General features: G+C 49.1%; 1 protein-coding gene across 3 annotated transcripts in view; it reads left to right on the forward strand.

The window, feature by feature from the left end:
* Nucleotides 1–26,991, forward strand: part of DAAM2 (dishevelled associated activator of morphogenesis 2) — a 109,380-nt gene that overhangs the window by 45,571 nt on the left and 36,818 nt on the right. For all 3 annotated transcript variants that reach the window (XM_053913472.2, XM_071219653.1, XM_024557826.4), the window contains exons 2-5: nt 17,650–17,874; nt 23,351–23,440; nt 26,236–26,310; nt 26,680–26,774. In XM_053913472.2, coding sequence (XP_053769447.1) covers nt 17,707–17,874; nt 23,351–23,440; nt 26,236–26,310; nt 26,680–26,774 — 428 coding nt within the window. In that variant the 5' untranslated portion in view covers nt 17,650–17,706. The remainder of the gene's footprint in view (nt 1–17,649; nt 17,875–23,350; nt 23,441–26,235; nt 26,311–26,679; nt 26,775–26,991) is intronic.

The raw sequence follows: 26,991 nt of genomic DNA on the forward strand, positions 1-26,991 counted from the left end.
TGGGATGGGGAAGTCCAAGGCCTGCCTCTTATGCTAATCACTGGGCACAGGAGCTGGCCTCACTCATGAGTGGGATATTAGGAAGTGCATTCGGCCCGAGATATAAAGCCACATACTGCCACAGCCATATCGGGAACATGGCTGATAACGTGACCTCCATCTATGTGCTTCATGTGTCTATTTCTCAGCTAGCCCTGAACTTGAGCAAGATGAGGTCAGTTTTATGTATGGATCATACAAAACTTGTTAAAATGCAGATTCCTGGATCCTTACTTGAGATCTGCTGACTCAGAAATTCTGAGAGCCAGGGCCCTTTGCTCTCTTAGTTTACAGGGTAAGCTCTTTGGGAGGCACTGTTGGAGGTTTGCTGCTGAGAGCTGGAAAATGAAGAGCTAAATTGAGGAAAGCATGCTGGGAACCCAGGATAAGATCTGAGAAGGTAGCTTGTAGATGGGTTTTGGCCTGAGGCCAAGAGGAGGAGTGAGCCAGGTACAGATGGAGCCCAGAGAGAGGGGTCAGCCTCCACCTGGGCTGGAGGTCAGCCGAACTGGTAAAAAAGGAAGATGCCTTGAAGAAAGAGTTCCCAGCTCAGAGCACATACCAGCTCGCTGAGTGAGCACAGGGTGAGGTGCTGGGACGTGTGGGAGTAGACGTCCAGCCCCTGCCACCGTGACTACACAGCCGCGCCCTGTGTCTGCGCAGGGCCTGAGTGTCCACCCAGGAGCAAAGGGCCCACACAGGGAGCGTTTCTGAGTGGACTGGGCACAGAAGCTGATGGGATAATTTATACAGAAGAGAACAGAGTGCAGCCTGCTGGGAGGGGAAATGGGGGCTTTAGACCACCTGTCAAAACCAGCCTATAATCCCAGCTGAGCCAGTTCTGTGATTGTGAATTTGGGCAGGTCCCTTGGCTCCTGGGAGCCTCACTTTCCGCAGCAGTAAAATCAGGATGCTAATGCCAACTTCTAAGGGGTGTTTTTTTGTGAGAATTGAAGGAGATAATACGTATAAAATGCCTGCCGTATAGCAGTGCTCAAGACGAAGGAAGGGTTAATGGTGATTCTGTAGCTTTGAACCGCAGGCCTGGGGTGTCATTCACAGCAAAAGGCAGAGGTGGTCTGAAGGGTGGGAGAGGATGAAGCCAGTCTGAGGGGAAGTTGGTAGGAGTCTGATGTCTGAGGATGGGAGAAAGGCAGACGCTCAGGAGGAGTGCCTGGCCCACACCCGTGGGGGAGGGAGAGCAGCTTGCCAGGTGAGCGGCCAGGAGAATGGGAAGGGCAGGGAGAGGCTGTGCCAAGCAGATGGAACCAGCTGGTTGAAATCGCAGAGGAAGAAGGAAGTTGGAGCACTGGGACAGCAGGGTAGGATTTCACATTGTCCCGAAACTCCGTGACAACGGGGAACTAAGGAAATAGTCTCTAGAGGGGAGACAAGGGGGAAGGAAGTGATATCCAGAATGCAGATTCCAGGGCGAAGTGGTTCATGGGCCTTAATTACTGAGCACTGAAGAAGCAGAGGAGGGGGAGAAAATGAGGTGCCCTGCTGGATAGGTAAAGCTTTACAGGGAAGAGAACCGGGTGGAGCTTGCAGGGAAGTTAGGGTCCAAGAAAGGCTTTCGCGCCCCTGCACGGATTGCTCCCAGGACTTGGGCCTATGGGGAGTGGTGGCCGGGGCTCCCAGAGGAAACCCCAGCCTCTCCGGTCTGATGTTCTGGAGACTGGGTCTCCTTTTCCTGGGAGGAAACATCCCACTCCTTGAAGCACAGAAAGGAAAAAGAAATCTTATGCCTTTTACCTGCAACGTGCCCTTTGTTTACAGGCAGGAGTGGGGAAGTGGAAACAGAAATGAAGATGCCCTGTGTTTTGTCTGGGGATGCCAACATCTGATTTAACCATGCCAGTTTATAAAGGAGCATGCCTTTGCCTCTTACGGAATCACTTGAGATGCTTCTTGAGGGGGTCAGGCCAAGGTCTGGATGCCTTTGACCTCCAGTGGACTCTGAAGAAGAGAAGACATTGAAGGACCTGAGTTCATTGGTTTTGCCATAAATATTCGTTTCCGGGGACTTAACTTTCTCCTCTCTCTACCCCCGGCCCCACCCACTGCCATCAGGTATCTTTCCTGCAGGAAGAGGGCTCGCTGTGGGACATGGCACCGTGCCAGCAACTGTTCCCTGGGGCTACCGACTTTATTTCATTGAAATTAAAAGTATAAATTAATACAAGAATAACATAAACTGTGATGAAGTGGTAAATGATGAAGTGTCCTATAAACAGAGCAGACAAAAAGTGCGCTGAGTTTATCTGGGAGAAGGCAGGAAGACTAGGATGGCCAGGAAGGCTGTTTGGAGAAGGCAGATCTACACAGGGAATGGAGAGGAGGAGGCCGGGTGGGCATGGGCCTAGAATGGGTGCGGGATAGACAATACTGTGAACCCAAATGTAGAACAATCCTTTATTTCAGAGTCAACACATCCTCTTGCTTTTCATACCCATGGCAGAAGGACATATAATCTTTGGGATATGTCTTATAACTGATAAGAGTCAAGAATTCAGGAAATACTACAATTGATTTAATCCCTGGCTCTTATCAAGTTCCTGCTGTGCCTGCAGAAAAAGCCCTGTGGGGGGAGATAGAAATAAAAGTGGCTGTGCCCTCTAGGAATTTCAGTCCCTTGAGCAATGGTGCTTTGAGGGAGGAGTGAGCCGGGAACCAGGGAGCGTGGAGCAGAGGTTGAGGTGGGATAAGGAGGAGAGATCAGGGCCGGAAACTGCCCAGCAGTTAGAGTTGCCCATCAAGGCCATCTGGGCAGGAAGCCACCCCAGTTTAACGTAACTGGTCTCTGCTCTGTGCTGACCATTCAGGGACTGTGGGTCACATTTTTGGAAGCACACAGGGAGTGGCTGGCTGGCTGCTCTTCCTGGAAAAGTCTGCCTGTGCTGGCTGCCGGGGAAGATGGGCAGGCCCAGCTGCATGATCTGTGGGGCCCGGCGCAAAAATTATTAAAGATTTCAGGATGGTGATAGCAGAGCCTGAAACCAAGCAGGGGTCCTTCTGAAGGTATACAGCTCACACGCCCAAGAGGCTGGCCCTGAAGGTGGGGCAGCCCAGACCTTTCTGTGACTCAGTGTTTGCGGTAAGATGCTGGGGCCAGGGTTGCCGTCTGCCTAGGGAACGGGGGTTCTCTGTACTAGTGCTGGATTATTCCTCGAGCATTAGGACGGGATGGTGGGGAAGGGTGGGGCACTGCAGGACGCTGCCGTGGCCATGGGGGCTCCGACTGTTGACCACGATGCTGCCTTTTACACACTGCATGTGGGAAGGCTGTCTGAGTTCTGGAATCATTCACACTGAGGTTCACATGTTTTATGAACTTTACGAACTTGGCCAAGCTGCTTATATTCTTTAAGCTTCAATATCCCTAGATGTAAAAATGCCGTCAAAATACCATCTTTGCAGGATGTTGAGATAATTAACTGAAATAAAAAGTGTGAAAGTTTGAGCCCAGCCTAGCTCATGCTAGGTAAAAGTTAGTGTCCTTCTTTCTGGAAATGTATTGAATATCTGTCTTGTAAAGTGTGGAGTATGGAATAGTTTGGTGACACATTATTGTCAGGAATTTCTTCCCATCTCAAGCTTGTTGGGGAAGCAGCTGAATTGCAACCTGACAATTTCAACCAGCAGAGGCAGGTGGAGTGTATGCCCCATTATGATATCACCTAAGGGAGACCAGTTACGCCTGCTGGACACACACAAGCACACAGGGATACATAGACGCAGAGCTGAATTGAGACTGGGCTGGAATGAGGCGGTGTCATTCATATGTGAAGAGCTCTGTTTGGGTGTCATCTCCTGGTTTTGAACCTCCATGTCCTCATCAGTCAAAGACCGTGACCTCACTTGGTTGTCTTGAGATGAGATGACGAACGTGGATGCTGTCTCTGGCCCATGGCAGGTACAGCATCCTTTGAATGGTTCTGTGCTCCCGGCCAGTGTGGCTCATGGGAAAAGGAAGCCGAGACATGGCATCCCCCACAGTAACACTTTCCAAATACTGTGCTTGGGCAGCTCCCTTATAATCTACAGGTAGGCCGGTTCCAAATTGACATGGGGGCTGATTTTGAGTGATACTATTGTTTTCTCTGCTCATATACTTTGAGGAACCGGCTGGATCCTCTTTCTGCTGAGACTTGAAAGTCAGTATAATTGTGTGTATTTGTTCCCTGGAGATGAGCACACATGTACATATGCCACCTATATACATACGCCATACCACATATGCACATATAAACACACACCATACATCACACTACAAACATACATGACACATACAACCACCCCTACGCACACACCTCTGCACCCGGAGTCAAATGATCTCATGTGCTAGCTCGCATTAATTTCCTCCCTCCCTCCCTCGGTCATTTCCCGAGCATCTGCCATACTTGCTTGTGTGCTGTGCATGGGTCGGATATGCCCCCTACCCCCTCGACCACAGCCCTCCTGAGGCTTTGTCCTGAAAACGCCATGTCACAGCTCCCGTTCTCTATCCCCTTCACCATACTCTCTGCCTCTTACAAATCTCAGGCAGTGAGCTCTCCATCTTTACCCACCGGAGACCCTGGCCTGCTGTCAATTCAGCCTCATTCCCAGAGACACCCAGATGGAACCAGGTGTGTGCCTGACTGTGCTTCCCTGGGTCTCACTCCATCCTCGCTCAGCTCCTGGGAGCCCCTTAGCTTCTCTCACACTTTTGCAGGCTGAGTCCTGAGCCTTAGCCGTCGCTCTGAGCAGGCCGGAGGTGGGAGAGGACAAGGGAACTCAGTTTGAGGGCCTGTGATGTGCCTGGTGCTGTGCTGGCTCCTTCGTGTTTGCCCTTCATTTGGTGCCCATGGGAGCATGGTGGGCATTGTCCTCCCTGGGTCTGTGAGGGAGAGGAGGCTCACGGGTACTGAGTCACTCAGGCACAGGCTTCGTATAAAAGCATACCCTCTTCACAATATACCACTGTCTCCTGGGAGGTGAAACCAGGCGGCTGAGGCTTGGGCCTGTGGGGGAGTCTGTGTGCCACATACCATCACTCCCATGGGGTCTCTTCTAGAATCTGGAGGGTAGCTTATAATATTGGAAATCTTCCAGGAGGGGGCCAGTCTCAGCGGCCTGAGCCCTTGGTGTTTGATGTTACGAGGCTATGACAATACTGGTTTGTTTGCCATTAACAGCTTTATTGAGCTAAAATGGAAACATAACAAACCTTACACGATTGAAGTACGCGATTTGACAAGTATACACCTCTGAAACCACCTCCACAATCACTGTAATGAACATATCCATCACCCCCTCCCCGGACTTCCCTTGTGCTCTTTCATAATCCACCGCCTCCCTGCCCACCCTCCTCCTCTCCATAGGAAACTGCCACCTCGTTGTAGGTTAGCTTGTATTCCCTTACAAGCTAACCTACATGGAATCTTACAATATGTTCTCTTTTCCCTCTGGTTTCTTTCACTTGTACTTATTTTGAGATCCATCCATGAGTGGCATGTGTAAATAGTTCATTCCTTTTTTATTAATGAGGGGTATTCTATGATATGGATACACTACACAATTTGTTTATTGATTCACCTGTTCGCGGGCATGCGGGTTGCTTCCCGTTCGGAGCAATCACAGATGAAGCTGCTGTGCACCTTTATGAATGAGACTCTGTGTAGGCATACCTTTAATTTCTCTTGGGTAAATATCGAGGAGTGGAGTGACTGGCTCATATGAAGGTTCGTGTTTAATTTTTAAGAAATGGCCAAACTGGTGTCCATAACGGCTGCACCACCCTGCATTCCCAGCAGCAGTGTGGGAGAGCTCCAGTCCTTGCCTGTCCGCCTCGGCACTCGGGATGTAGGTCTGATTTCAAGGCTTGGTTGGTATGGAATTTGTGAGCCCCACCACATGGCCAAACCTTAAAATCAAAGCAGGTGGCTTTCCGTGTGGACTGGGAACCCTGAGGGATGCTGAACCGAGGAATGCAGACTCAGGTGCTCCTGGAAACATTACTCAAAGAGCCGTTGGCAGGATGCTGGGAAGGGGAGAAACAAGAGGTCAGCATTGTTCCCTGCATGAGACCATGTGGAGGTGCACCGGGTCTGGAGCTTGGTGTTTGGGAATGAAACAAATGCACTCATGGCATTTTGGAAAAAGGGGCAAGAAACACTAACAGGGTGGGGCTTTGGGGATGGGAGACAAAGAGCCGTGGAAGGGGCCTCTGAGCTCGGGACACTGTGGCTCCGTGAGGGCAGGAGCGTGTCTCTTTAGTTGGCCCTTAGACCCCAGCACCAAGACCAGTGCCAGGTGTAGAGCCGGTGCTAAACAACAGTGGTTCAGTATTGAATGACGGACGAATGGGAGCCCAGGGGGTTTGGTTCCATTTGACCAGCATCGCTTCGCACCTCGCCTGTTCTGTGGCACAGGTCCCAGGGGCAGAGGCGGGAGAAAATCTAGGCAGCATGTGGTTTGACCTGCCCATTTATTTACAGACAAGGCTCAGAGAAATTATGCTCTTGTCCAAGGTCATTCCTCTCTTGTGCAGGTAGCCTGCTAGGGCAGAGCTGACACTTAATCCTGGGTCTCTTTATTTTTAGCCTGTGGTGGTTCTTCTTATAAAAACTGCATTGTTTTCTGATGAAAGTATTAAATGCTCAAGAAATTTGAAAAATCTGGAAAATCATAAGAAAAACAACCCCACACTGCAGTAGCCCAAAGAGAATTGTGTGTGTGTGTGAGGATGTGTCTGTCTAATCAATCCATATCATCCAGTCTTTATGTTCTGATCTTTGGGGTGTTTTCAGTCTTTTGTAATAGTGGGAAATATCTGGTCCTGAGTCTTTGATGGCATCTCTGGTTATTTCCCAACACTCTTCCCACTGTACAATGCCCCCTCTAACCCCTTCGCAGGAGCTGAGGGCTCAGGGTGGAATAGAGACCCCACTGGGGACGGAGTCCTGCAAACATTCCCAGACGCAAACATTTGTGCTCCCCTATCATCACCTTATCCACACTTCATTAGGCTTGTTTGTTTAATTGTTCACTGCCCCACCAGACTGAACCCTTGTTTGCCGTTGCATTTTTCTAGCTCTTTGCATGGTACTTAGGTGCTCGACAAATATTTGTTATAATGAATGAATGGATGGATGAAATTGTATGGACAAGAGTGAGGGGCAGGCCAGGGGCCCCCCTGGGTCTGCGCTGTCAATCACATTTGCCTTCTAGGAGTCAGCTCAGATCCCCTTCCACCCCACTCCCAGCCCCTGCCCCCCACAACCCTGCCCCTCCAAAGAGATGGAATGTGCCTGCGGTCCAAGATTTATGTCCAGCCAGGTCCCAAGGCACATGCAAGGCTTCTCTGGTGTGGATGCAGGACGCTGAGAGGGACTAGCAGGAACGTCATGAGGGCATCGTGTCTGGGAAGACACCCTGGCGTCTAGAGTATGACCATGTGCGCTGGCCCACCAGGGCTGACCTTCCTAACGGGACCCCAGGAGCCTGCCCTCATGCCTGACAGCATGCCTTTGTCCAAGAACCCCAAAGAGGAACAGGAGGAGTGGCCGGGAAGCAGCCCCTCTGCACCTGGGCTGCCCAAGTGGCGTGAGTTCTTAGCACACTGGGTGCTCCATGGGGAGGCCAGGCGGGAGCATGCAGACAGAGGCTGTGGGCTGCTTTTCCTGGAAGTTAGAGGAGGTGAGGTAACAGGTGTAGGGTGGTTTCCCTTTGGCCAGGATTCCCTCTGGCTCTAATGGGTAGCAGAGACTTGGGTGTTGAAATGCTTTCTTCTCTGTTACTTTGCAGCTGTTGTCCAGAGAGCTCCCAGCAGTCCCCCATCATGCTCAGCCCTAGTCCTGTTTTCTGTGATTGGTAGGTGTCATGCCAAAGCCCCCTCACCCACTCACACACGTGCTGGCACACCCTCCGTGACATCTCTGGCATCTGTCCCCTCCTCTCCATTCGCAGTGATTCAGGGCCTCATTACCTCTTATTCAGACAGACAGAGGGCTTTCCTCCTCTAACTCTTCCCCTTGCTCTGTCTCTCTGTTAATCCACCCACTACGGTGCCACTAGAATTGTCCATCAAATCCCAGCTCTGATCAGGTCTCACAAACTCTTTTTACTAAAAGCCAACCAACCACCCATCTCTCAGCTGTTCTTCCTCCTCAGCCTGGCATTTGGGGCCTGCCTTCCTCTGGCCCTTTCTTGTCCCCCACTTCCCCTCTTTGAGCCCTGCATTCCAGCCTGGTAAACCTCTCATAAACTTCTGGTAAACTTCCTTCACCTCTCATTTATGTTGGGGCTTTCTTTTTTAAAAAATATATTTGATTGATTATGCTATTACAGTTGTCCCACTCTTCCCCCCTTTATTCCCCTCTGCCCTGCACCCTCCATTCCACCAGCATTCCCCCCTTTAGTTCATGTTCATGGGTCATACATATAAGTTCTTCAGCTTCTCCATTTCCCATACTATTCTTAACCTCCCCCTGTCTATTTTGTACCTACCAGTTGTGCTTTTTATTCCTTGTACATTTTCTCCTATTCTCCCCTCTCCCCCTCCCCACTGATAGTCCTTCATGTGATCTCCATTTCTGTGATTCTGTTCCTGTTCTAGTTGTTGGTTTAGTTTGTTTTTGTTTTTGCTTTTTGGTTCAGTTGTTCATAGTTGTGAGTTTGTTGTCATTTTACTGTTCATAGATTTTGATCTTTTTCTTGGATAAGTCCCTTTAACATTTCATATAATAAGGCTTGGTGGTGATGAACTCCTTTAACTTGACCTTATCTGGGAAGCACTTTATCTGTCCTTCCATTCTAAATGATAGCTTTGCTGGATAGAGTAATCTTGGATGTAGGTCATTGCCTTTCATGACTTCAAATACTTCTTTCCAGCCCCTTCTTGCCTGTAAGGTTTCTTTTGAGAAATCAGCTGATAGTCTTATGGGCACTCCTTTGTAGGTAACTGTCTCCTTTTATCTTCCTGCTTTTAAGATTCTCTCCTCTTTAACCTTGGGTAATGTAATTATGATGTGCCTTGGTGTGTGCTTCCTTGGGTCTAACTTCTTTGGGACTCTCTGAGCTTCCTGGACTTCCTGGAAGTCTATTTCCTTTGCCAGATTGGGGAAGTTCTCCTTCATTATGTTTTCAAATAAGTTTTCAATTTCTTGCTCTTCCTCTTCTCCTTCTGGCACCCCTACGATGTAGCTGTTGAAACATTTAAAGTTGTCCTGGAGGTTCCTAACTCTCTCCTCCTTTTTGTGAATTCTTTTTTTCTGCTCTGCTTGAATGTTTATTTCTTCCTTCTGGTCCAAACCGTCAATTTGAGGCCCGGTTTCCTTCCCATCATTGTTGGTTCCCTGTGCATTTTCCTTTATTTCACTTTGCATAGCCTTCACTTTTTCCTCTATTTTGGGACAATACTCAAGCATTTCTGTAAGCATTCTGATTATCAGCGTTTTGAACTGTGCATCTGATAGGTTGGCTATCACTTTGTTGCTTAGTTGTATTTTTCTGGAGTTTTGATTTGTTCTTTCATTTGGGCCATTTTTTGTCTCAGGGCGCCTGTTACGTAGTAAGGGGCAGAGCCTTAGGTATTCACCAGGGTGGGGCAACCCACAACGCTGCTGCGTTGTGGTGCTGTGTGTGGGGGAGGGTCTGAGAGGGAACAGTGGCGCTTGTTCCGCTCTCTGCCGGTTTGTAGTCACTTCCTCCACTACCCACAAGCAAATTGGGCCCTTCTGGTGCTGATTCCTGGGTGGGTGGTTTTGTGTCTATTCTAGGACCCTGTGGGTCTCTCCAGTGAACTCTCCTGTGAGGCTGGTAGTTTCTCCTGCTCCCTCAACCCCACAGGTTTTTTCATTCAGAGGTTTTGAGGCTTTATATTCCCTGCACTGGAACCCTGGGTTGCTCAGTCTGTCTCACTCCCCAGTTGCTCCTCCCGGTTTATTGACATGAAAATGTGGGAGCACCCACTCTGCTGACCACCTCCTGTCCCCGTCCCCCAGCCCTCACCTTGCCACAAGTCCTCTCTGCCCAGCTGCCCATCTCCGCCCCTCCTACAGGTCTTCTTTAACTCCTTGGTTGTCGGACTTCCATACAGTTCGATTTTCTGGGAGTTCTGGTTGTTTTTTGTTTTTAAATCTGTTATTGTCCTTCTTTTGGTTGTGTGCGGAGGCACAGTGCATCTACTTATGCCTCCATCTTGGCCGGGAGTCTCCCCTTGGGGCTTTCTTGATGCCAGGCACTCTGGTACACCTTTGTTGTAAATACTTTCTGGACAGCCAACTGGCATGTGCCAATATTCTTTCTTCCTCTTTGACCCGCGTCAGTGCCACTTCCTGTGGTGAGTGCTCCAGATCAGTAGCCAGAAGTCGGTCTTCCCTCCCTGCAGTCCCCCACCTGGAGCTGCACCTCCTTCTGTCCCTTGCATCCTAGTTGTTTATGCACATGCCTCCCCAACAAGACTGTAAACCCGGTGAGGATCGGATATGATGTTTGGTTCCTGTGAGACACTGAGAAAATTGCTTTCTACCTAGCAGTCACTCAGGGGGTGAATGGATGAACGCTTGATCACGGCCTTGGAGAGCTAGCATCTACTAGTTTTCTTCCCCAGTGAGACAAAGAAACCTATATTCTCTTCATTATTTCTCAAAATGAGAAAACAGTTGGAAAATCCCTAACTTTCACATTCCCCCCCCAAGTCAGAGAAATGCCACTTTGGGAAATTTTCAGTTTCACTCATCCAGCAAGACACCCCTTTCTCTCCTTCCCCTTCTCTTTTTCCGCATCCGCACAAAGGAGACTGGGGCTCAGAGAGTTTACTTTTGCTTTCTTTGCCTTTCCCAGAGCAGAGGGGAAAACCGTAATTTAGGCGGCTGCTAAAAATAGCTCCCTCAGTCCTGGAAAGAGAGCTTGATTATTTTTGAAAGTGCTCCCTGCCCCCTTCTCAGCCCCTCCTGAGGCTCACACTTTCCTGTCCTGAGCTTGACAGGGAAGTGACAATTGGGCCCTATCGACCACATGGTGGGAGGGGCTCTGTGTGGGAGACGACCCGCAGAGAAGTGGGCAGACAGGATGTCTTCATGTTGTCATTTCTTATCCTGATCAGGGACGGAGCTCACTCCCAGCAACCTCTTGGCACTGAGTGGGGACAGTGTGGTAGGTGTGGGGTCTGGACACCTGGTTTGAGTCCTAGCTCTACACTTTACATCTTTCTGAGCCTCAAACTTTTTCATCTGTAAAAACCGGGTGGGCGGGTGGTGGTGTTGGCAATCATATTTACCCTGCAGGAGTGTGGTGAAAGTTCAAGATAAACCTTGAACTTGGTAGGTGCTCAAAAATGATCATTATGACTTTCTGTTGTGATTAGAGTCACTGAATTGAGAACACTGCCCTCCCACTTTAATGGGTAAGACAGGACATGCGATTAGTCAGTTTGATACACTAAGTTGAACCATATGAAATTAATGATTTTGGAGATTAAACATAATTGAATACTGTCGGCTACATATAATTCAACCTAATATCACAGTGATGGGTGCGCTTTCTGTAAAGGGCCAGGAGTAAATGCCTTGTGGGCCGTGGGGTCTCTGCGGCATGAACGCAGCCACAGGTGGTACTTGAACGATGAGTGCTCTGCGTTCAGATAAGACTGAGTTTACAAACACAGCCTGGGGGTAGGTTCGGCCCCTGCAGTATTTGCCAACAGCTGCAATAATGTGTAAGATTCATTCATACACAGAACTTTCTGTAATGTTAATGCAGTCCACTTTCCGGTATTTCATAATTACAACAGTGGCATTTTCTGTGTAGTTATTAATAGTGTTGCCTATTCCATGGCGCTAGTGCTTTACAAATCTTAACTAATTTAGTCCTCAATACAACCCTGTGAAGTATGTGCTATTATGATTTCCCCATTTTCCTGATGAGAAAATTGAGGCTGAGAGAGGCTGGGTAAGTAACTTGTCTGATGTCACATAGCGTTTATGAGCAGAACCCAACCAAGTTCGTGGGGTGGAGTTGGCGTTGGTAATTCGGACAGCATCAGGGTGGAGGTGTGTATAGATAGCGTTGTAAGGAATCCCAAGCCGGTTTGCTGCCCTCAAAGCATGAGGGGATAGTCTTCAGAGGCTTGAAGTGGGAGCAGACATGGTAAAGGTGGGCAGTGGGGAGATGATGGGCAGAGGCTCAAGATGGAAAAGCATGGGCTCGTCCTTTGGGAGCCAGGTTTTGGGGAAGCTGGGCCTGGGTCCATTTCCTAGGTGGCCCCAGTGGCATATAGTGGGTCAGTAAGTAGGCAGGAATCGTCTGCCTGTAAAACAGGAAATTGTTTGCATTCTTCTTGTTTCATGCATCAGCCCTGGGAAGCTCTGGACCCCATTCCCAGACCCTGGCCCCAGGGGACATGGTGGGGAGAAGAGGGCAAAGGATCAGGCTCCCCAGGATGCCTGAGATGTATTGACAACCCAAGGTTCTTGCATACCCCATCTATTCCCTTTGCCTATTAATTTAGCCACAAAGTATGGGTTGGCTAAAACGTTCATTTAGTTTTTTCCATATGATGGCTCCAGTAGTACTTAATTGTCTTTAACGTCATTTGAAACAATTTTATTACACTGTATTGTGACAGCTGTCATATCAGCATGCATTTAAAAAAAGCTTATCAAAATTGGTGAATTTTTGTGCAGCCATTTTAACATCAAAGATGGAAGAAAATTTGCAACAATTTCAGCTGATTATGCTTTATTATTTCAAGAAAGGTAAAAATGCAACAGAAACAAAAAAGATTTATGCAGTGTATGGAGAAGGTGCTGTGACTGATGGAACGTGTCAAAAGTGTTTTGCGAAGTTTCTTGGTACTATTGACATTGTGGCAAAATAATTTTTTGCTGTGGGCTGTCATATGCATCAGAAGATGTTCAGCAGCACCCTGGCCTCTACCCACTAGAAGCCAATAGTGGGAGATGGCTGACATACTCAAAATATCCCAGTCAATAAAGTTATTGGTGAAGATGAAAAATGTGTCTTTTATTTTACAGAAAAAATAAAACAGACCTTTTTTGGCCAACCTAATAATAAGCCACTGGTCAGAACTCTGGTCTCACATACACCATGCTCTGTGCCTTTGCTTATACTGTTCCCTCTGCCTGGAATGCCTTTTTCCACTTTTTACCCTTCCTTAATTCTCTCGACTTTTCCAAGACTAGCTCAATGTCGTCTTCTCCTGGGTGCCTGCCTTCCCTAGGCTAAACCGGGTCCTCTTTCTCAGTGCTGCCGCTGTACCTGTCTCTCTAACTTTCCTCCGCTGACTGCCTTCGCTCCCCTGGCTCCTACACTAGAAGGGGCCCTCCTTGAGGAGAAGGAACATGCGGAAGGCCCAAGTTCAATTGTCGCCATCCAGGCCAGTGGCTAAAAGCTGGTTGAAAGCATGTGTGTTCGTGTGCCACCCTATCCTCAAAATCCGGCCCCTTCACCCACAGGACGTGGCCATTGGCCAAGTCACCTGACCTTTGGGAGTCTTAACATCATCATCAGTACGAAGAGGTAGTCATGTTGTTGGAGAACTTCAGTGAATAAACGAGATAAAGTACTAAACTGTCAGCAGAGTGCCTGACATTTGGAGGCATATGGGAAGTGGCCAAGGAGACACAATAGCATATCCTTGCTCTGTTACCCCCCAGGTATGGAGCTGGGGGGAGGGGACAGGAGAAGGCAGTTTGGGTACTCTGAAGCCACAGCATTGGTCCTAAGAGCTAAAGGGAGAGTTTCTGAGACAGCTTTGGTCCTCTGACAGGAGCACTGAATTCGGAGTCAGAATATTTAGCTGTGAGTTGCAGCTCTGTCTCTTTGTGGCTGGTGCTGTTGACAAGCCGTGTAATAGCTGCCCAAGCCCTAATATCGTCATCTTTAGGGGTGGATAATAGTAATAACCACCTCACAAGTTCATGCGAAGCTGAAGTGACGTTGCCGGGCTGTGAAAGCACCTGGTCCAATTCATAGGAAATGCTCCATTCAAGGGATTTTGAGTCAGAACCTAAAGAACACTTGAGAAAGCTCTGAGCAGGTCTCCGATTAGGACATTCCCTAGACCTGTGCACCGTGGCTTAGTGGTTTATAGCTTTAGAGTCAAAGTCACATGTTTGAGTCCTAGCTATGCCATAACTGACTGTATGTCTTTAGGTAAGTTACCTAACTTCTCTGAACCACAGGATTTTATTTTTCTTTAATAACATCTTTAAAATGATGCACGTATCTCAGAGAGTCGTTATGAGGATGCAATGCAGATACAGCTCAGTGTCTGGCAAATACCAGAGTCTCAGTGTTAATATTATTCTGCTCTTAGTTATGACTTAGGAGTAAGCACGGATGATATGGAGCTTTGAAGTCCTAATTAATGCAAAAACTGGTGTGTAGAGGGGCTGTGGGCCAGGGCATGGGGGTAAGGGTTAGGATTTTCATCTTTACAAGCCAAATGGGAGTACTGAACTCACGAAATAGGAAGTGCTTCCTGGCTCCGGGCGGAATGTGGGAGGAGTGCTCAGTGCGGGCGGAGGAGGGCCCCTGGGGAAATCTTTGGGAATGAGATCCAGCCAGATAGTGTGAAAGATCAGGGTTGACTGGACTCTGGGGGTTCTTCAGTTGAACCCTGCCACTGGGCCGAGAGGAAACTGAGGCCCAGAAAGGATAACACCACGACTCCCTGACCCACAGCTGGCTGGACATATGTTTTCTCCACAATGTGGAGGGATGTGACTTTCAGGAGGCAGAGTCTGGCAGGAGCCAGAGGGCTGGAGGAGATGCTGTGACAGTTACAAGAAGGCTAATTGATGGTGACCAGGTGGTGTGATGTCTTAGGCCGCTGGTCTGTGTTTAGGGACTAAGTCCTAGAAGACCTTGTCCCCACAGGGAGGAGACAGGGATGGGGCAAGGAGACAGAATAGGAAGGGCATGGAGCTGTTGGTACTGGGGAAGTTTCCAATGGAGAGAAAGGTAGGTGGTGGGGTGGGGGGCATGTTAAATCCCTCTGGCCCAAGTTCAAGTCCCCTGGATTTTGTTCTGTTGTTGCTTCCCATTTTTCCATATTGCTTCTCTTTTCTAATATGGGAACCTCCGTTGCTTGTCTTTGTAAAGGGATTTTGCAGAAATGAACTACTCTGTTCACCTACATCTTTCCACTAGGGTCAGTGACCAGGGTTTACCTTTCCAACTAGAGGTAGCTCAGAGCCTGCAGAAAAGTTCAGATCCCCTAGTTCAGACCTTCCAGTTACTGGAGGCAAAGCCAGGCAGCTTCTTAAATCTGCTTGGGTAAGTTTCTACAAGGCCCTGCTTGGTGGCCCCATCGATGCCCGGATAAGGGCTCCACGTTGCAGGCTTGGGTCAGGGCCGTCTCAGCTTGCTGTGAAAATGATAAGGAAGCCACAGCAGCAGCGAGGGGCCAGTGTGCTCCAGGCATCTTATTTATGTTACCTCAATTACATTTCTCCAAAAGCCAGCGAAGAAGATGCTATGATTATTATCTTGGTGTCACAGGCGAGAAACCTCAGGGCCCGATAAATTAAGGTCCCATGAAACATGTGCAGGGTCACCCAGCCAGGAGTCAAATCCCAGTTCCTCTGACTTAGAAGACTCTACTCAAGAGGAGGAGGGGTTAGAGCAGGAGTGGACAGGAAGTTGGGGTGGTGGCAGCAGTTCCTTCTGGTGGAAGAAAATCAGGTGGCCTTTGGGATCTTCATAACCCTCTGCTGGTTTAGAGGGGACCTTTGAGACTAGAACTACTTCTTCTTCTTCTTCTTTTTAAGATTTTATTTATTTATTTTTAGAGAGAGGGGAAGGGAGGGAGAAAGAGAGGGAGAGAAACATCAATGTGTGTCTGCCTCTTGTGTGCCCCCCTACTGGGGACCTGGCCCACAACCGAGGCGTGTGCCCTGACTGGGAATCGAACTGGCAACCCTTTGGTTCGCAGACCAGCACTCAGTCCACTGAACCACACCAGCCAAGGCAGAGACTGGAACGACTTCTAACCTAAGCTGTTGAGATCGATATTCTCTAGTGGAGGGAGGCTACTAGGAAGCTAGGGCATTGGGTGAAAGGAGAGTTGATGTGGGAAGATGAGCTCTGGTAAGGTAGTGACCACACCACAGTCTGAGCACTGGGGTCCTGGGGTTCAACCCCAGCTCTGTCCCTAGCCTGTGTGGCCTCAGATAAGACATCTCCTCCTTGGACCTCAGTTTTCTGCTCTCTTCCATGAAGCTACATGACTTCCAGCTGAATCATCTGTGTCTTCAGTTTCGGATGTTTAGATGGGTCCCTAAGAGAGGGAGGCAACAACAGACTTACAGGGTTCCTGTTGGCTTGTCAACCTCTAGAAATCAGAGATTTCAGTCATTATTTCCTGACTGATTAATAAGGACCTCTCTCCTCCTTTTCCATGAACACAGGTTGTTTTTCAGTTGACCGTGAAATATTTATTGAATACTCACTAAGTGTAAGGCATTTTATTAGCTATAGAAATAGCTATTTCTATAGGGGGAGGGGTGTCAAAGAAGCAGGAGGCATGGCCCCTGCCTTCCAGGCGGTTCATTATAGCTGCGGAGAGCCAATGTGTAAATCCATAAAAGATGGCCTATAATACAAGACAACCTCAGGTTGTGTGTTATTTGAGGCTCTTCTGGGTCTGTTAAAAAAGTCTATAAAGAAAGAAAAAATGGAGCTGGTAAAAAGCTCTAGAATGACAATTAAAATGCATCAGGATTTATATGAGAGGCTGGATCAGATGATTATTTTATTAGCTAGGTGGTTAGGGCTTAGGAAACAAAGCAAGGGTCTCCGAAAGTTACCTTGAGTTCAGTAGGAACAAGTTATGAAACGTTTAACTTATCTTTTCTTGATAAAGTTCTAGAGCTTGTTTCAAAGGAATACCTTAGATTAGCCATGTCTCGAGTTCCGTGAGGCTTTAGGAAAAGCTCCTACAGTGTCTTTATAGAAAAGAAGGCTAGATAACTACACGGGTGTGTGGATTCCGAGCTGGCTGGAGGACCGTTCCCTGAGAGAGTTGATGACTAGTTCCTTGGCATTCCCGTCTAGGTCCGTCTGTATCCTCGCTGTGGTCAACATTTTTAGCAGTGATGTGAGTAGAGACCATGGAGACATCCTCATCATTCTGTTCATGACCCAAATCTAGAAGAAACAGCCAAGAATCAATACTTACAAATACGAACTCTTCCCTCCCCATTGTATTAAACATTTGAACCAGGTATCCCCAAACCCCAGAATGAATGGAGTGGGTGAGCCCTGCTGAAAATGGGTCTGCTGGAGGATAAGGGATAGGGTTCCATCTGACAGCAATGGAGGAGGTAAAATGAGTGCTGTCTTCGACCTCCTCTCTTCTCTAGGGGTGCAGACTGGCAATCTGAAAGTGTTCGTGTGAGGGCACACTGGGAGGGTGTGGTGAGGAAGAAGCGCCTCAGGTAGAAGGAGCCAGAGAAAGCAGAGATGCAGTGGGAGAAGGGAAGGGGCTCGGCAACTGAGCCGAGGACTACGGAGTTCTGGTGGCGGTGTGACCGCCGTCCGCGCCTACCTGGCTGCCACTCCTGACCACTCTGTGCTCTCTGTTCTCCTCCTACCCAGATCACAATGAGGACCTAGGGCACCTGCCTGTTGATCATCCCCCGGCCTGTGGTGACCATGGCCCCCCGCAAGAGGAGTCGCCATGGCCTGGGCTTCTTGTGCTGCTTTGGGGGCGGCGACCTCCCTGAGATCAACCTCCGGGACAGTAGCCCCCTGCAGTACATGGAGTTCTCCAGTCCTATTCCGAACCCGGAGGAGCTTAACGTCCGCTTTGCAGAGCTGGTGGTGAGTAAGGGGCAGGGACCGTGTTGACAATGAGGAGGGGAATGGATGGCTGGAGCAGGTAAAAGCAAGACAGAGGTCAGGGGCCCATGTGCTGGGGTCTTCACCTCTGAAGCTCTGCTTGGGGCTGAGGTAGGTCCCCCAGGACACCTGAGCTCTGTGGGCAAAACAGTCACTTGCTGTGAAATGTATCCTCAGAAGAATGGGCCTACCTCATGTCTCCTTTGGAGTCTTGACCTAATGGGGCAGCAGTTAGGCCACCACGAAAAGAACAAGTCAAGACTTTTGTGAAATGAGGCAGTGAGAGCTCAAAGAACACCAGAACACTTGACACCATTCTGTGTTCGGCTCTCCAGAATATCCCTAGGATCCTTCTATCTCAGGCTTAGGAAGAAGAAACAGGGTGGAATTCTGTACGCAGTCAGTGGGTGCCTCAGAACAGGTGATGACTGGCTAGAAGTATGGAGATGGAGATGCCTACCTCACACCTGGAGCTGGCTCGGGTATGGGATGACCAAATCCCATGTCTAGCCTTAGGGAGGCAGCAGCTCTGTCACGCACCCTGTCATCAGCTCTCCTTGACTCTTTGACACCTGTCTGGACCAGAGCAACACTGTGCCTGTGTGTGAAACATCGTCCTCTGACCACAAAGAGGCAGAACAGGAAAGATGCGTGATCCCTGTCTTTGGAGGTCTGATGGTGAGACCAGCCTGCACTCCAGGGAGAGTCCCAGGTCAGGGAGGCGGCAGCATCTGTGCCCAGGACTCACCTAACCTGGGCGTGGGGCGGAGTGATAAGCACGAGCTCATCTACCGTGAGCCCTTCCTCGGTCACTCATACTCCTGGCTGACCAGTGGGGAAACAATGCAGTGTGACTTGGAATGAGACATCATACTTGAATTCGATAATAGACGTATCTGATTAAGGCCATCTAGCCTTCCAATAACAGGACCCTGTAAGATGAGACCATGAAGTTTACATGAAAAACTTGTCCACCTTCTACATTACGTCAGATTTAGGAAAACTCGTTGCTGTCTTAATTTATACCTTTTCCTTGGGATGGGGAGACGGGAGAGAGCAGAGTGTTTCCCAGTGTAGACTAGCATGTGGAGCCTGACGGGCGTTAGTCAGCACTACTGAGGTCTGTGTTTTACTCAAAACACGGCTGCCACCAAGTGTGTGGATTTCCACACCAAGCAATTCTCCAATTCTCTGTGGACACCGATTCTCCTGGGTGTCCTATGACTTAACTCGCTTCTGTCACCAACTACCTGGAATTAGCACAGACCCCTTGCTTTAAGGGTTCAGGCCCAGCAGACTGCCCCCCACTTTATACACCAGTCACAAGTAGTGGGTTCCCAGGCTACCCCCTCTTCTGTTCAACTAGATGCAAATTGGGGGTTCCCGCAATCCCCTCCTCAGGTTCAATAATTTGCTAGAATGATTCACAGAACTCAGGGAAACACTTTTCTTCCTAATGCCAGTTTAGTATAAAGGATATTATAAAGAATACCAAGGAACAGCCAGATAAAGGGGTACATAGGATAATGACCAGAAAGGTAAGGGCAGCAAGGCTCCTGACCTGAGCACAAAAGCTTCTGTCCCTGTGGAGTTTAGGTTCAACAACCCAGAAGCTCTTGGTGCCTTGCCATTTAAGGGCTTCATGGAGTTCATCATGTAGGCAAGTTTTAGCTCAACCTCCAGCCCTCTCTCCAGAGTTTGGGAAATGAGGCTGAAATTTCGAGGCTTCTAATCGAGGCTTGATCTTTCTGGTGGCCAGCCCCCATCTGGAAGTGACTAGGTCTCATGAAGAGTTGCTTCAGTAGGAGAAAAGAGGCTCTTATCACCCAGGAAATTCCAAGGGATTTAGGAGCTGTGTGCTAGGAGCTGGGAACAAAGTCAACAGTGTATTTCTTACATTCTCACAGGCACATTTTCTTGAACAGAGGGCGTGAGTTTTGACAGAAGGACAGGATGAGAGGTATTCCTTCCTGTGGCCCTTTTACTCAGCAGGTGTTTACTGAGCACCTTTAGTGAACAGGGCTCCTAACACGGTTCTTTGGCAAAAGCAAGGACGAGTCAGAGAAGTTTTTTCTAAAAGGAGACTAGTGTCGGTTATTGATCAAATAAATAAAAAATGTTTATTGAGAAAAGTAGATTGGATCACCTCAATGCCCTGCTTAAAGCCTTCAGTGGCTTTCTGTAGCCCATAGAATTAAATCCAAATGCTCGCTTCTGTGTGCTAGGTTCTGTGGGGGCAGGGATTTAATGATGAGCCAACAGGCACAGTCCCTGCGTCCGAGAAGTCTAATAGGGGACACTGGTCCTGAACAATAATGACAAGTGTGGTGAGTATTTGGAAAGGGAATATTCAGGGGCCCTGTGGGAGCATCTAGCAAGAAGCTTTATTCTGGTATGGGGGGTCATGACGGTCCCCCTGAAACAGGGACACTTCCACCGAGATCTGAAAATAGAGTTGTGGTTAGATATGTGAATGGGGGTACAGAACAATCAGAGGGTCCCCCATAGAAAAGAGCAAGTCCTTTTGGGAGACACCATGGAAATGGGAAGAACTGAGCATTTGGATTAAGTTCTAAGGGCCACAGAAAGCCACCAAAGGCTTTAAACAGGGCTTTGAGGTGATCCAACCCACTTTTCTAAAAGACCGTTCAGGGTACTCTGTTGAAGAATGGTCCTGGGTGGACCATTAGGAGGCTCTTGGTGCAGTCGAAGATAGGAAGAAGAGGGGCTTGCACTCAGGTGTGAGCAGTGAGGATGAAGAGAAGTGGACAGATGCAACAGCTATTTAGGAGAAACTATAAGAGTGCTTGTTGGGATGGCGGAGTGAGTGCGAGTCAAGGACCGCCCAGGTGTCTGCCATGAGGAACTGGGTGGACGTCGGCCCCTGTACAGGACAGGATCTGCCAGCGGACACTTGGGCTTAGAGGCTTAGGAAGATGGACTCAGTTTGCATATTCTTTCTTTCCCATCTGTAAGATGGGCTGTAGCACCTGTAATGAGAAACACTGAGCACTTAGAACAATGTCTGGCACATAACAACACTACATAGGTGTGTGAGGTACCTCAGCGCAGGTAAGTACAGGAGGCAGAAGGGTCCCAGGATCCAGAGCTCGGGAAACTGGTGGGCTGGAGGTACAGGTTTGAGAGAGTTCAGGGTAATGATGAATCTTTGGGAATGACTGGGAAGGCTGCACCAGGGAAGCATCAAGGGAGGAGAGAAAAGGACCCAGGATGGTGTCCTGAGGGACTCTGATGTTAGGAGAGAGGGGGAGGAGTCACTGAGGGGGCCCGAGGGGAACCTGAGGGGAAGCAGGAGGGACGGCCCAACAGTGCGGCTGTCAAAGACACCAGGGCAGAGAGAGTCAACGAGAGCCATGTGCTATCTGGGCTGAGCCAAATTGCCGGGAAATGTCCATTGATTTAGTGACAGAGACCATTGGCGAGAAAAGACAAATGCGTAAATGACCGCAATACAATGGTCAATGTAACTGTTCTGGAGTTCAGGAAGGAAGAAGCAGCACTCTCACTGAGAAGGTCTGCAGAGGCTTGCTGGAGGGGCTGACTTTGAGCTTGGGAATCAGACTAGGCCCACGGGGTGGTGGGCGGGTGTGCAGGGAGGACGTTCCTCGTGGAACTAACTGTGTACGCAAAGCAGAAGAGATGCAGAGTTTGTCTTGGGAAGTACAGGTTGAATAATTCTACTTTTTCTTTTATTTCCGAGTCTGACCATGGAAAAGGAAATACTGAAGGGACCCCAGGCAGGGCTCTGGGAATGTTGACTGTGGACCCTCCCGGGTTCTGTCAAGAGTGGTTCTAGGGAAGAACCTCTGATTAGCATTAGGTCTGCAGGAGTCTTTGTTTCCAAAGGCAGGGGAACTGATGGGCATTGTTTCCAGTCGCCTTTGTGTGAGCTGTCCAAGGTGGCAGAACTCGCTGGTCACGTGGGGCTGCTGACCGTGTGGAATGTGTCTGCTCTGAACTGAGATGAGCTGGAAGGATAAAATACACATCAGGTTTTCTGTAAAATATCTCAGTGATTATTTTTTTACATTGACTACATGTGGATATGACCATATTTTAGATAGTTTGGGTTAAATAAAATATAAAACTGTATTTCTTAGTTTTTTAATGTGACTGGGACATTTTTAAAATATATGTGGCTCATGTTAGATTCCTATTGGACAGCTTTGATCGAGGGGAAGGAAAATCTTAAATGTTCTCCCACGAATAAAAGTATAGGGAAACCCTGGCTTGTGTAGCTCAATTGGTTAGAACACCATCCTGTAACTGAAAGGTTGTGGTATCAATTCCCCATTGAGGCACATACCTAGGTTCCAGGTTCGATCCCCAGTCTGGATACATACGGGAGGCAACCAATCGACGCTTCTCTCTTGCATCGATGTTTTTCTCTTTCCCTTCCTCTCTCTCTAAAAACAATGGAAAAATATCCTCAGGTGAGGATTTTTTTAAAAGTGTAGGGAAAAAAGTATAAATATTCATACTTTAGACCCTTATACTTAGGTATCACTTTAACTGTTTATCATTCTTTAAAATAAAAAGGTTAGTAATACCGTGCCTTATTATCTTAACACGAGTTTTGCTTTTGGTTTAAAAAACCTCTCAGTAATTGAGTTGAGAAGTGTGCTGTGCTCCCCATGGCCCATTAATCACGTCTTTGATGAGGTTGAGCATTGCTCCTGAATCCCAGGCAAAGAGTCTTCAAGAAGAGAGCCTTTTCGGGGCCATCCAGCACAGCCAAACCTATAAAGTTATCCGAAACTACTCACAGAGCTGCCCTAAGTTTGATGAAGTCAGAAACTTCTCCATTCTCCCCAGGAAGTGTGACCTAACCTGCCCGAGCCCCAAGCCTTGTGCATTTCCTGCCTGGTCTTGGGGGCCATGTGGGCAGATTGGCTGCCTCTGGCAGGGACTCCTCTGGGGAAGCAGGTCAGCGACTCCCTTGGTATGGCGTGCCCTCCAAGCCAGGAGAGTTGCTCAGTCTCTCGTCCTCACCAGCTCCCCCCAGACCTGCTGGGATCCACGCTGAGACTAGGGGAACCTGAGAATTTCCGGAGGAGAGACTAGACGGTCCCAGTAACTTTCAGAATAGGGGCAAGGACTGGATCTGTGGAGTGACTCTTTTCTCCCTCTGGCCTTGACTTGTGGTGTTGACAAGTTTAAGAACGACAGAGGAAGGAAGACAAGAAACCCCGGGGTATGAGGATTAAGGGCTAGCAAAGCCTTGCAGGAGACCTGTGGATAAAAGCAGTGCAGGCTGGGGCTGAAGCAAGGGGGTGGGCTCTGTTTCCAGCAGAGGAAGAATTGTCCTGTCATATCCTTGGTCCTCTTTGGGAGGAAGACAGTTGGCTGAGGGATAGCTTTGGGCGGACTTGCAATTTTCTGGAGGGCTGAGTATTCATCGCTGGATACCAGACATTTTTTCTCGCTGTCTTTGCAGGATGAATTGGATCTCACTGACAAGAACCGGGAGGCTGTGTTTGCGCTGCCCCCTGAGAAGAAATGGCAGATCTACTGCAGCAAGAAGAAGGTACAGTCTCTGACCCCTTCTGCTGCCATCTCAGGGCCATGGCTCGGAGTGGCTCCTGGTGTATTTATTACACACCAGCACTGTTCCAGATGTTGGAGGAATGACAGTGGGAAAATCAGGACAAAAATCCCCATCTCATAGAGCAATCACTCAGGGAAATAGAATTCTGTTTTTCAAAAAGCCTTTCAGCAGCTGCCTGCTGGCTTGCAGGAGTGGTGCTGGGTTGGAGAGGCACAGAGGTGACAAGTCTGGACTCCCTTCTGTGCCTGGACCCATGCCTGGAGGGTGTGCCAACTTGGGCCATCGCTGGGCAGCTTTGTTGTGAGGGCTCAGTTTGAGAGGGAAGGGCTTGACCTTTTCAGCATCTTTAGCACCTATGCTGACCCAGGCCTGCCCTCCCAGGCAACGTGCATATCAGGGTCACAAGAGGCCTCGCTCTCCTCACACTTTCCCCCCTCTCCTCTAGTTCATTAAAAGGCTTCGCCAGCCTCCTGATCCTGGCCCTCCCTAGGAAGGGGTGTGGGCTTCAGTCAGAGCTTAATTGGACTTTAGCTCCTTCCCTCTATGTCTTCTGTCTTCCTGTCTTTCTCCATCCGCGTCTCATTGCACATCCCTTTCTTTCTGTGCCTCTCTTGCCCGCTACCTGACCCTGTTTCTTTCACTCTGTTTTTTTTTTTTTTCCTTTGGGCCACCTTCGTCCTCCCCTCCCCTCTGCAACTTTTCAGACTTGCAGCTTGTTCCTTTGACTTCAGGGTGTAGGTGTTTGGTACTTAGGCCCTGGCTATTCCTGCACTGATATCTGTCCCATCCAGAGCTCCACAATGAGAAAGGCCAACTTTATGAAACTGGGGGATTAGCATCACACACCATTTTAGAGTTGGAAGGAACTGAAAAACCATCCAGTCTGGTGCTTTATTCTGCACAGGAGGCAAGGAAAGCCTGAGAGGCAGTGGACTCGCTGCAGTCACCAGCTGGCTATAGCAGTGGCTGCACTGTGGCCGGCTGGAACCCTGGCCTGCTGCAGTATGACGACCTGTGATGAGATGCATGGGCTGCGCACACTGCGGGTCTTTGTCTAGTGTGCTCAGTGCACATGTGCAAAGTGCCTGCAGGATACTACCTTCTGTGTCCAGGAATCTCACTGTTAGAAAAGCAGGTCTTAAAAAAAAACCCTCCAGTCATGGCAGTCATGGGAAGAAGGGGAGGGAGGAATGAGAAAATTAATTTCAGGAGTAATTAATCACATCTCATGATTCCCCACTTTCCAAATTGAGTTACTGTGGGGTTCCTTTAAGGTGATCTCTTATACAGCTAAAATAAAAAATTATTAAAATGTAAGGACTTCTGTCTCTCCTCTCCAAATTAAATTGTGTGTAATTTCCTCATTCACTTTCAAACCCCCAACACTTTTCTCAATGTCTGTAACACCCTCTCTGACTGTCGTAGCTTCAGTAATCTTAATAACTGAGCCCAGTCCTCAGCCCCCCACCGCTTCACCCCCTCACGAGCCTGTGTGTTAGATGCCCCCCAGAATTTCCATGGCCCATGACGGACAGTTATTTCAGACAGCATCCGTCATGTCACCATGACTCTGACACTATGGGAGGCAGAGATTTTGACTCTCTGCTCAGTATTTTCAAGACTCAGTACAGTGACTGACATATAGTAGGTGCTCATTAAATGCATATGGCATGGATAAAGGATGAGCCGGCAAAGGCAGGGAAATATGTGTTTTATGACGCATTTGTTTTTGGTTCTGTGACCCCTTCTCCAAGGCAGAAGATAGAATTTGGGGCCCTCAGGCATTGAGATTTAACATATATAGTCACATGAAGTCACAAAGACCAAATCAAGGCAGCTTTCCCCCTGGTCTACGATTTGGATTTTATGAAACCAAATCATGAATCCCAAGTGGATGGAGCTGAGGGGTTCAGGGCAAAGTTCAGGCCAGCTGGCAGACAGGTTCTGGAGGAGGTAGGTTTTCATGCAGATTTGGAAGCAGGAGATTGGCAGAGAGCAGACAAGAAAGAACAGCCAAATGGGACAGGGACAGGAATGAGCTGGGTCTGTGTAATGCCCAGAAGCACATCTGATGGCTGGAGGAGAGGGCTGGATTTTTCAGTCAACATTGATGTTTACCCAACTCCCGTCTTTCTTGCCCACACTTGGGGTGGAATTGAGGCTTTGTCTTGGGACCTGACAGTTAAGCCAAAGGCCCTGGGATATTGGGTTCTGCCTCCAAGACACAGACACAGATCCTTGCGAGTCTTAGGAGTTTCTCATGCTCTCTTTCTGTAAAGTTATTATTTATTGAGCACCTACTATGTGCCAGGCTCCATCAAATGCTTCGTATCACTGCTTCTCAAACTATCTGGGAGAAAGACCAAGTTCTTAAATTCCCAAACTATCCCTAACCAAGTCCTTTTGTAAACTACAATGAGAATGATAGTATCTGAAAAAATAAATTAAAAAAAAAACAGATGTATAAAATATCAGCACAAATTTCATTACGTTCAACAGATACAAAATCCTATTTTACTGAATAGAGTCAGAACACATGTAAGAGGGAAAGATGAATTTAGTTTTAGTTATCCATATTGTTCATGGAAAGTGTATATACACATCTGCATGGTTTCTGCCCGTGTCCTCCGCGGGTCACGAGATTCAGCGATTCTCACGCACGTTTTACCGAGGAAGAAACGGAGGCCTCCGTCTGTGCTCGGCGGGCGCAGGGGACGTCAGGCCACGCCCCCCGCCAGCACGTGGGTCGGGCCGAGCACCTCTTGTTGTTGCAGGAGCAGGAGGACCCCAACAAGATGGCGACCAGCTGGCCTGACTACTACATCGACCGCATCAACTCCATGGCTGCGGTGAGTGGCGCCCCCTCCGCCTGGGCCCCATGGCGGGGAGAGCGAGCCTGCGCCACCTGTCCCCGCACCTCACGCCCACTCGCTGGAGATCAGACCCGGAGTCGCCGTCGCCAGCCGTCCCTCTGTTCCCTGCGTGACTGTAGAGTCGCACCGTGTGCACATGGCACACGCCTGCGAGATCGGCAGGGGCCAACCTTTCCCCCCATTTCCCCGATGAGGAATGCGGAGTCCGGGGCTCGGCCTTAGCGGCCCACTCCCCAGCCTGCTCCCCTTCCTGCGGCGAGGGTGGCCCCGCACCCCTGGGCGGGGGTGCACGGCTGGGAGGCGGGACCAGCGGGACCCCCCACCTCTACCTACCTGTTACATTAGATGCAGAGCCTGTACGCCTTCGACGAGGAGGAGACGGAGATGAGGAACCAAGTCGTGGAGGACCTGAAGACGGCTCTCCGGACACAGCCTATGAGGTGACCGCCTGTGTTTCCCCTTCCCCACTTCTTCCCACCCCCGCTTACCCCCGGGGGCTCCGCTCACCTTCCTGAAGTCCCCACCGGGTCGGGGGCGGACGTGCCGGGTCGGGGAGGACAGGGGCCAACGGAATAAGCCTGCGGTCCAGGAGAGCTGCGTCTAAAGAGGATTTGAGGGCAGGCGCCCTAGGTTCCTGGGAGGACAGGGCAGAAGGAA

The sequence above is a fragment of the Desmodus rotundus genome, chromosome 11, assembly GCF_022682495.2.
Source record: "Desmodus rotundus isolate HL8 chromosome 11, HLdesRot8A.1, whole genome shotgun sequence".
NCBI classification, from domain to species: domain Eukaryota; kingdom Metazoa; phylum Chordata; class Mammalia; order Chiroptera; family Phyllostomidae; genus Desmodus; species Desmodus rotundus.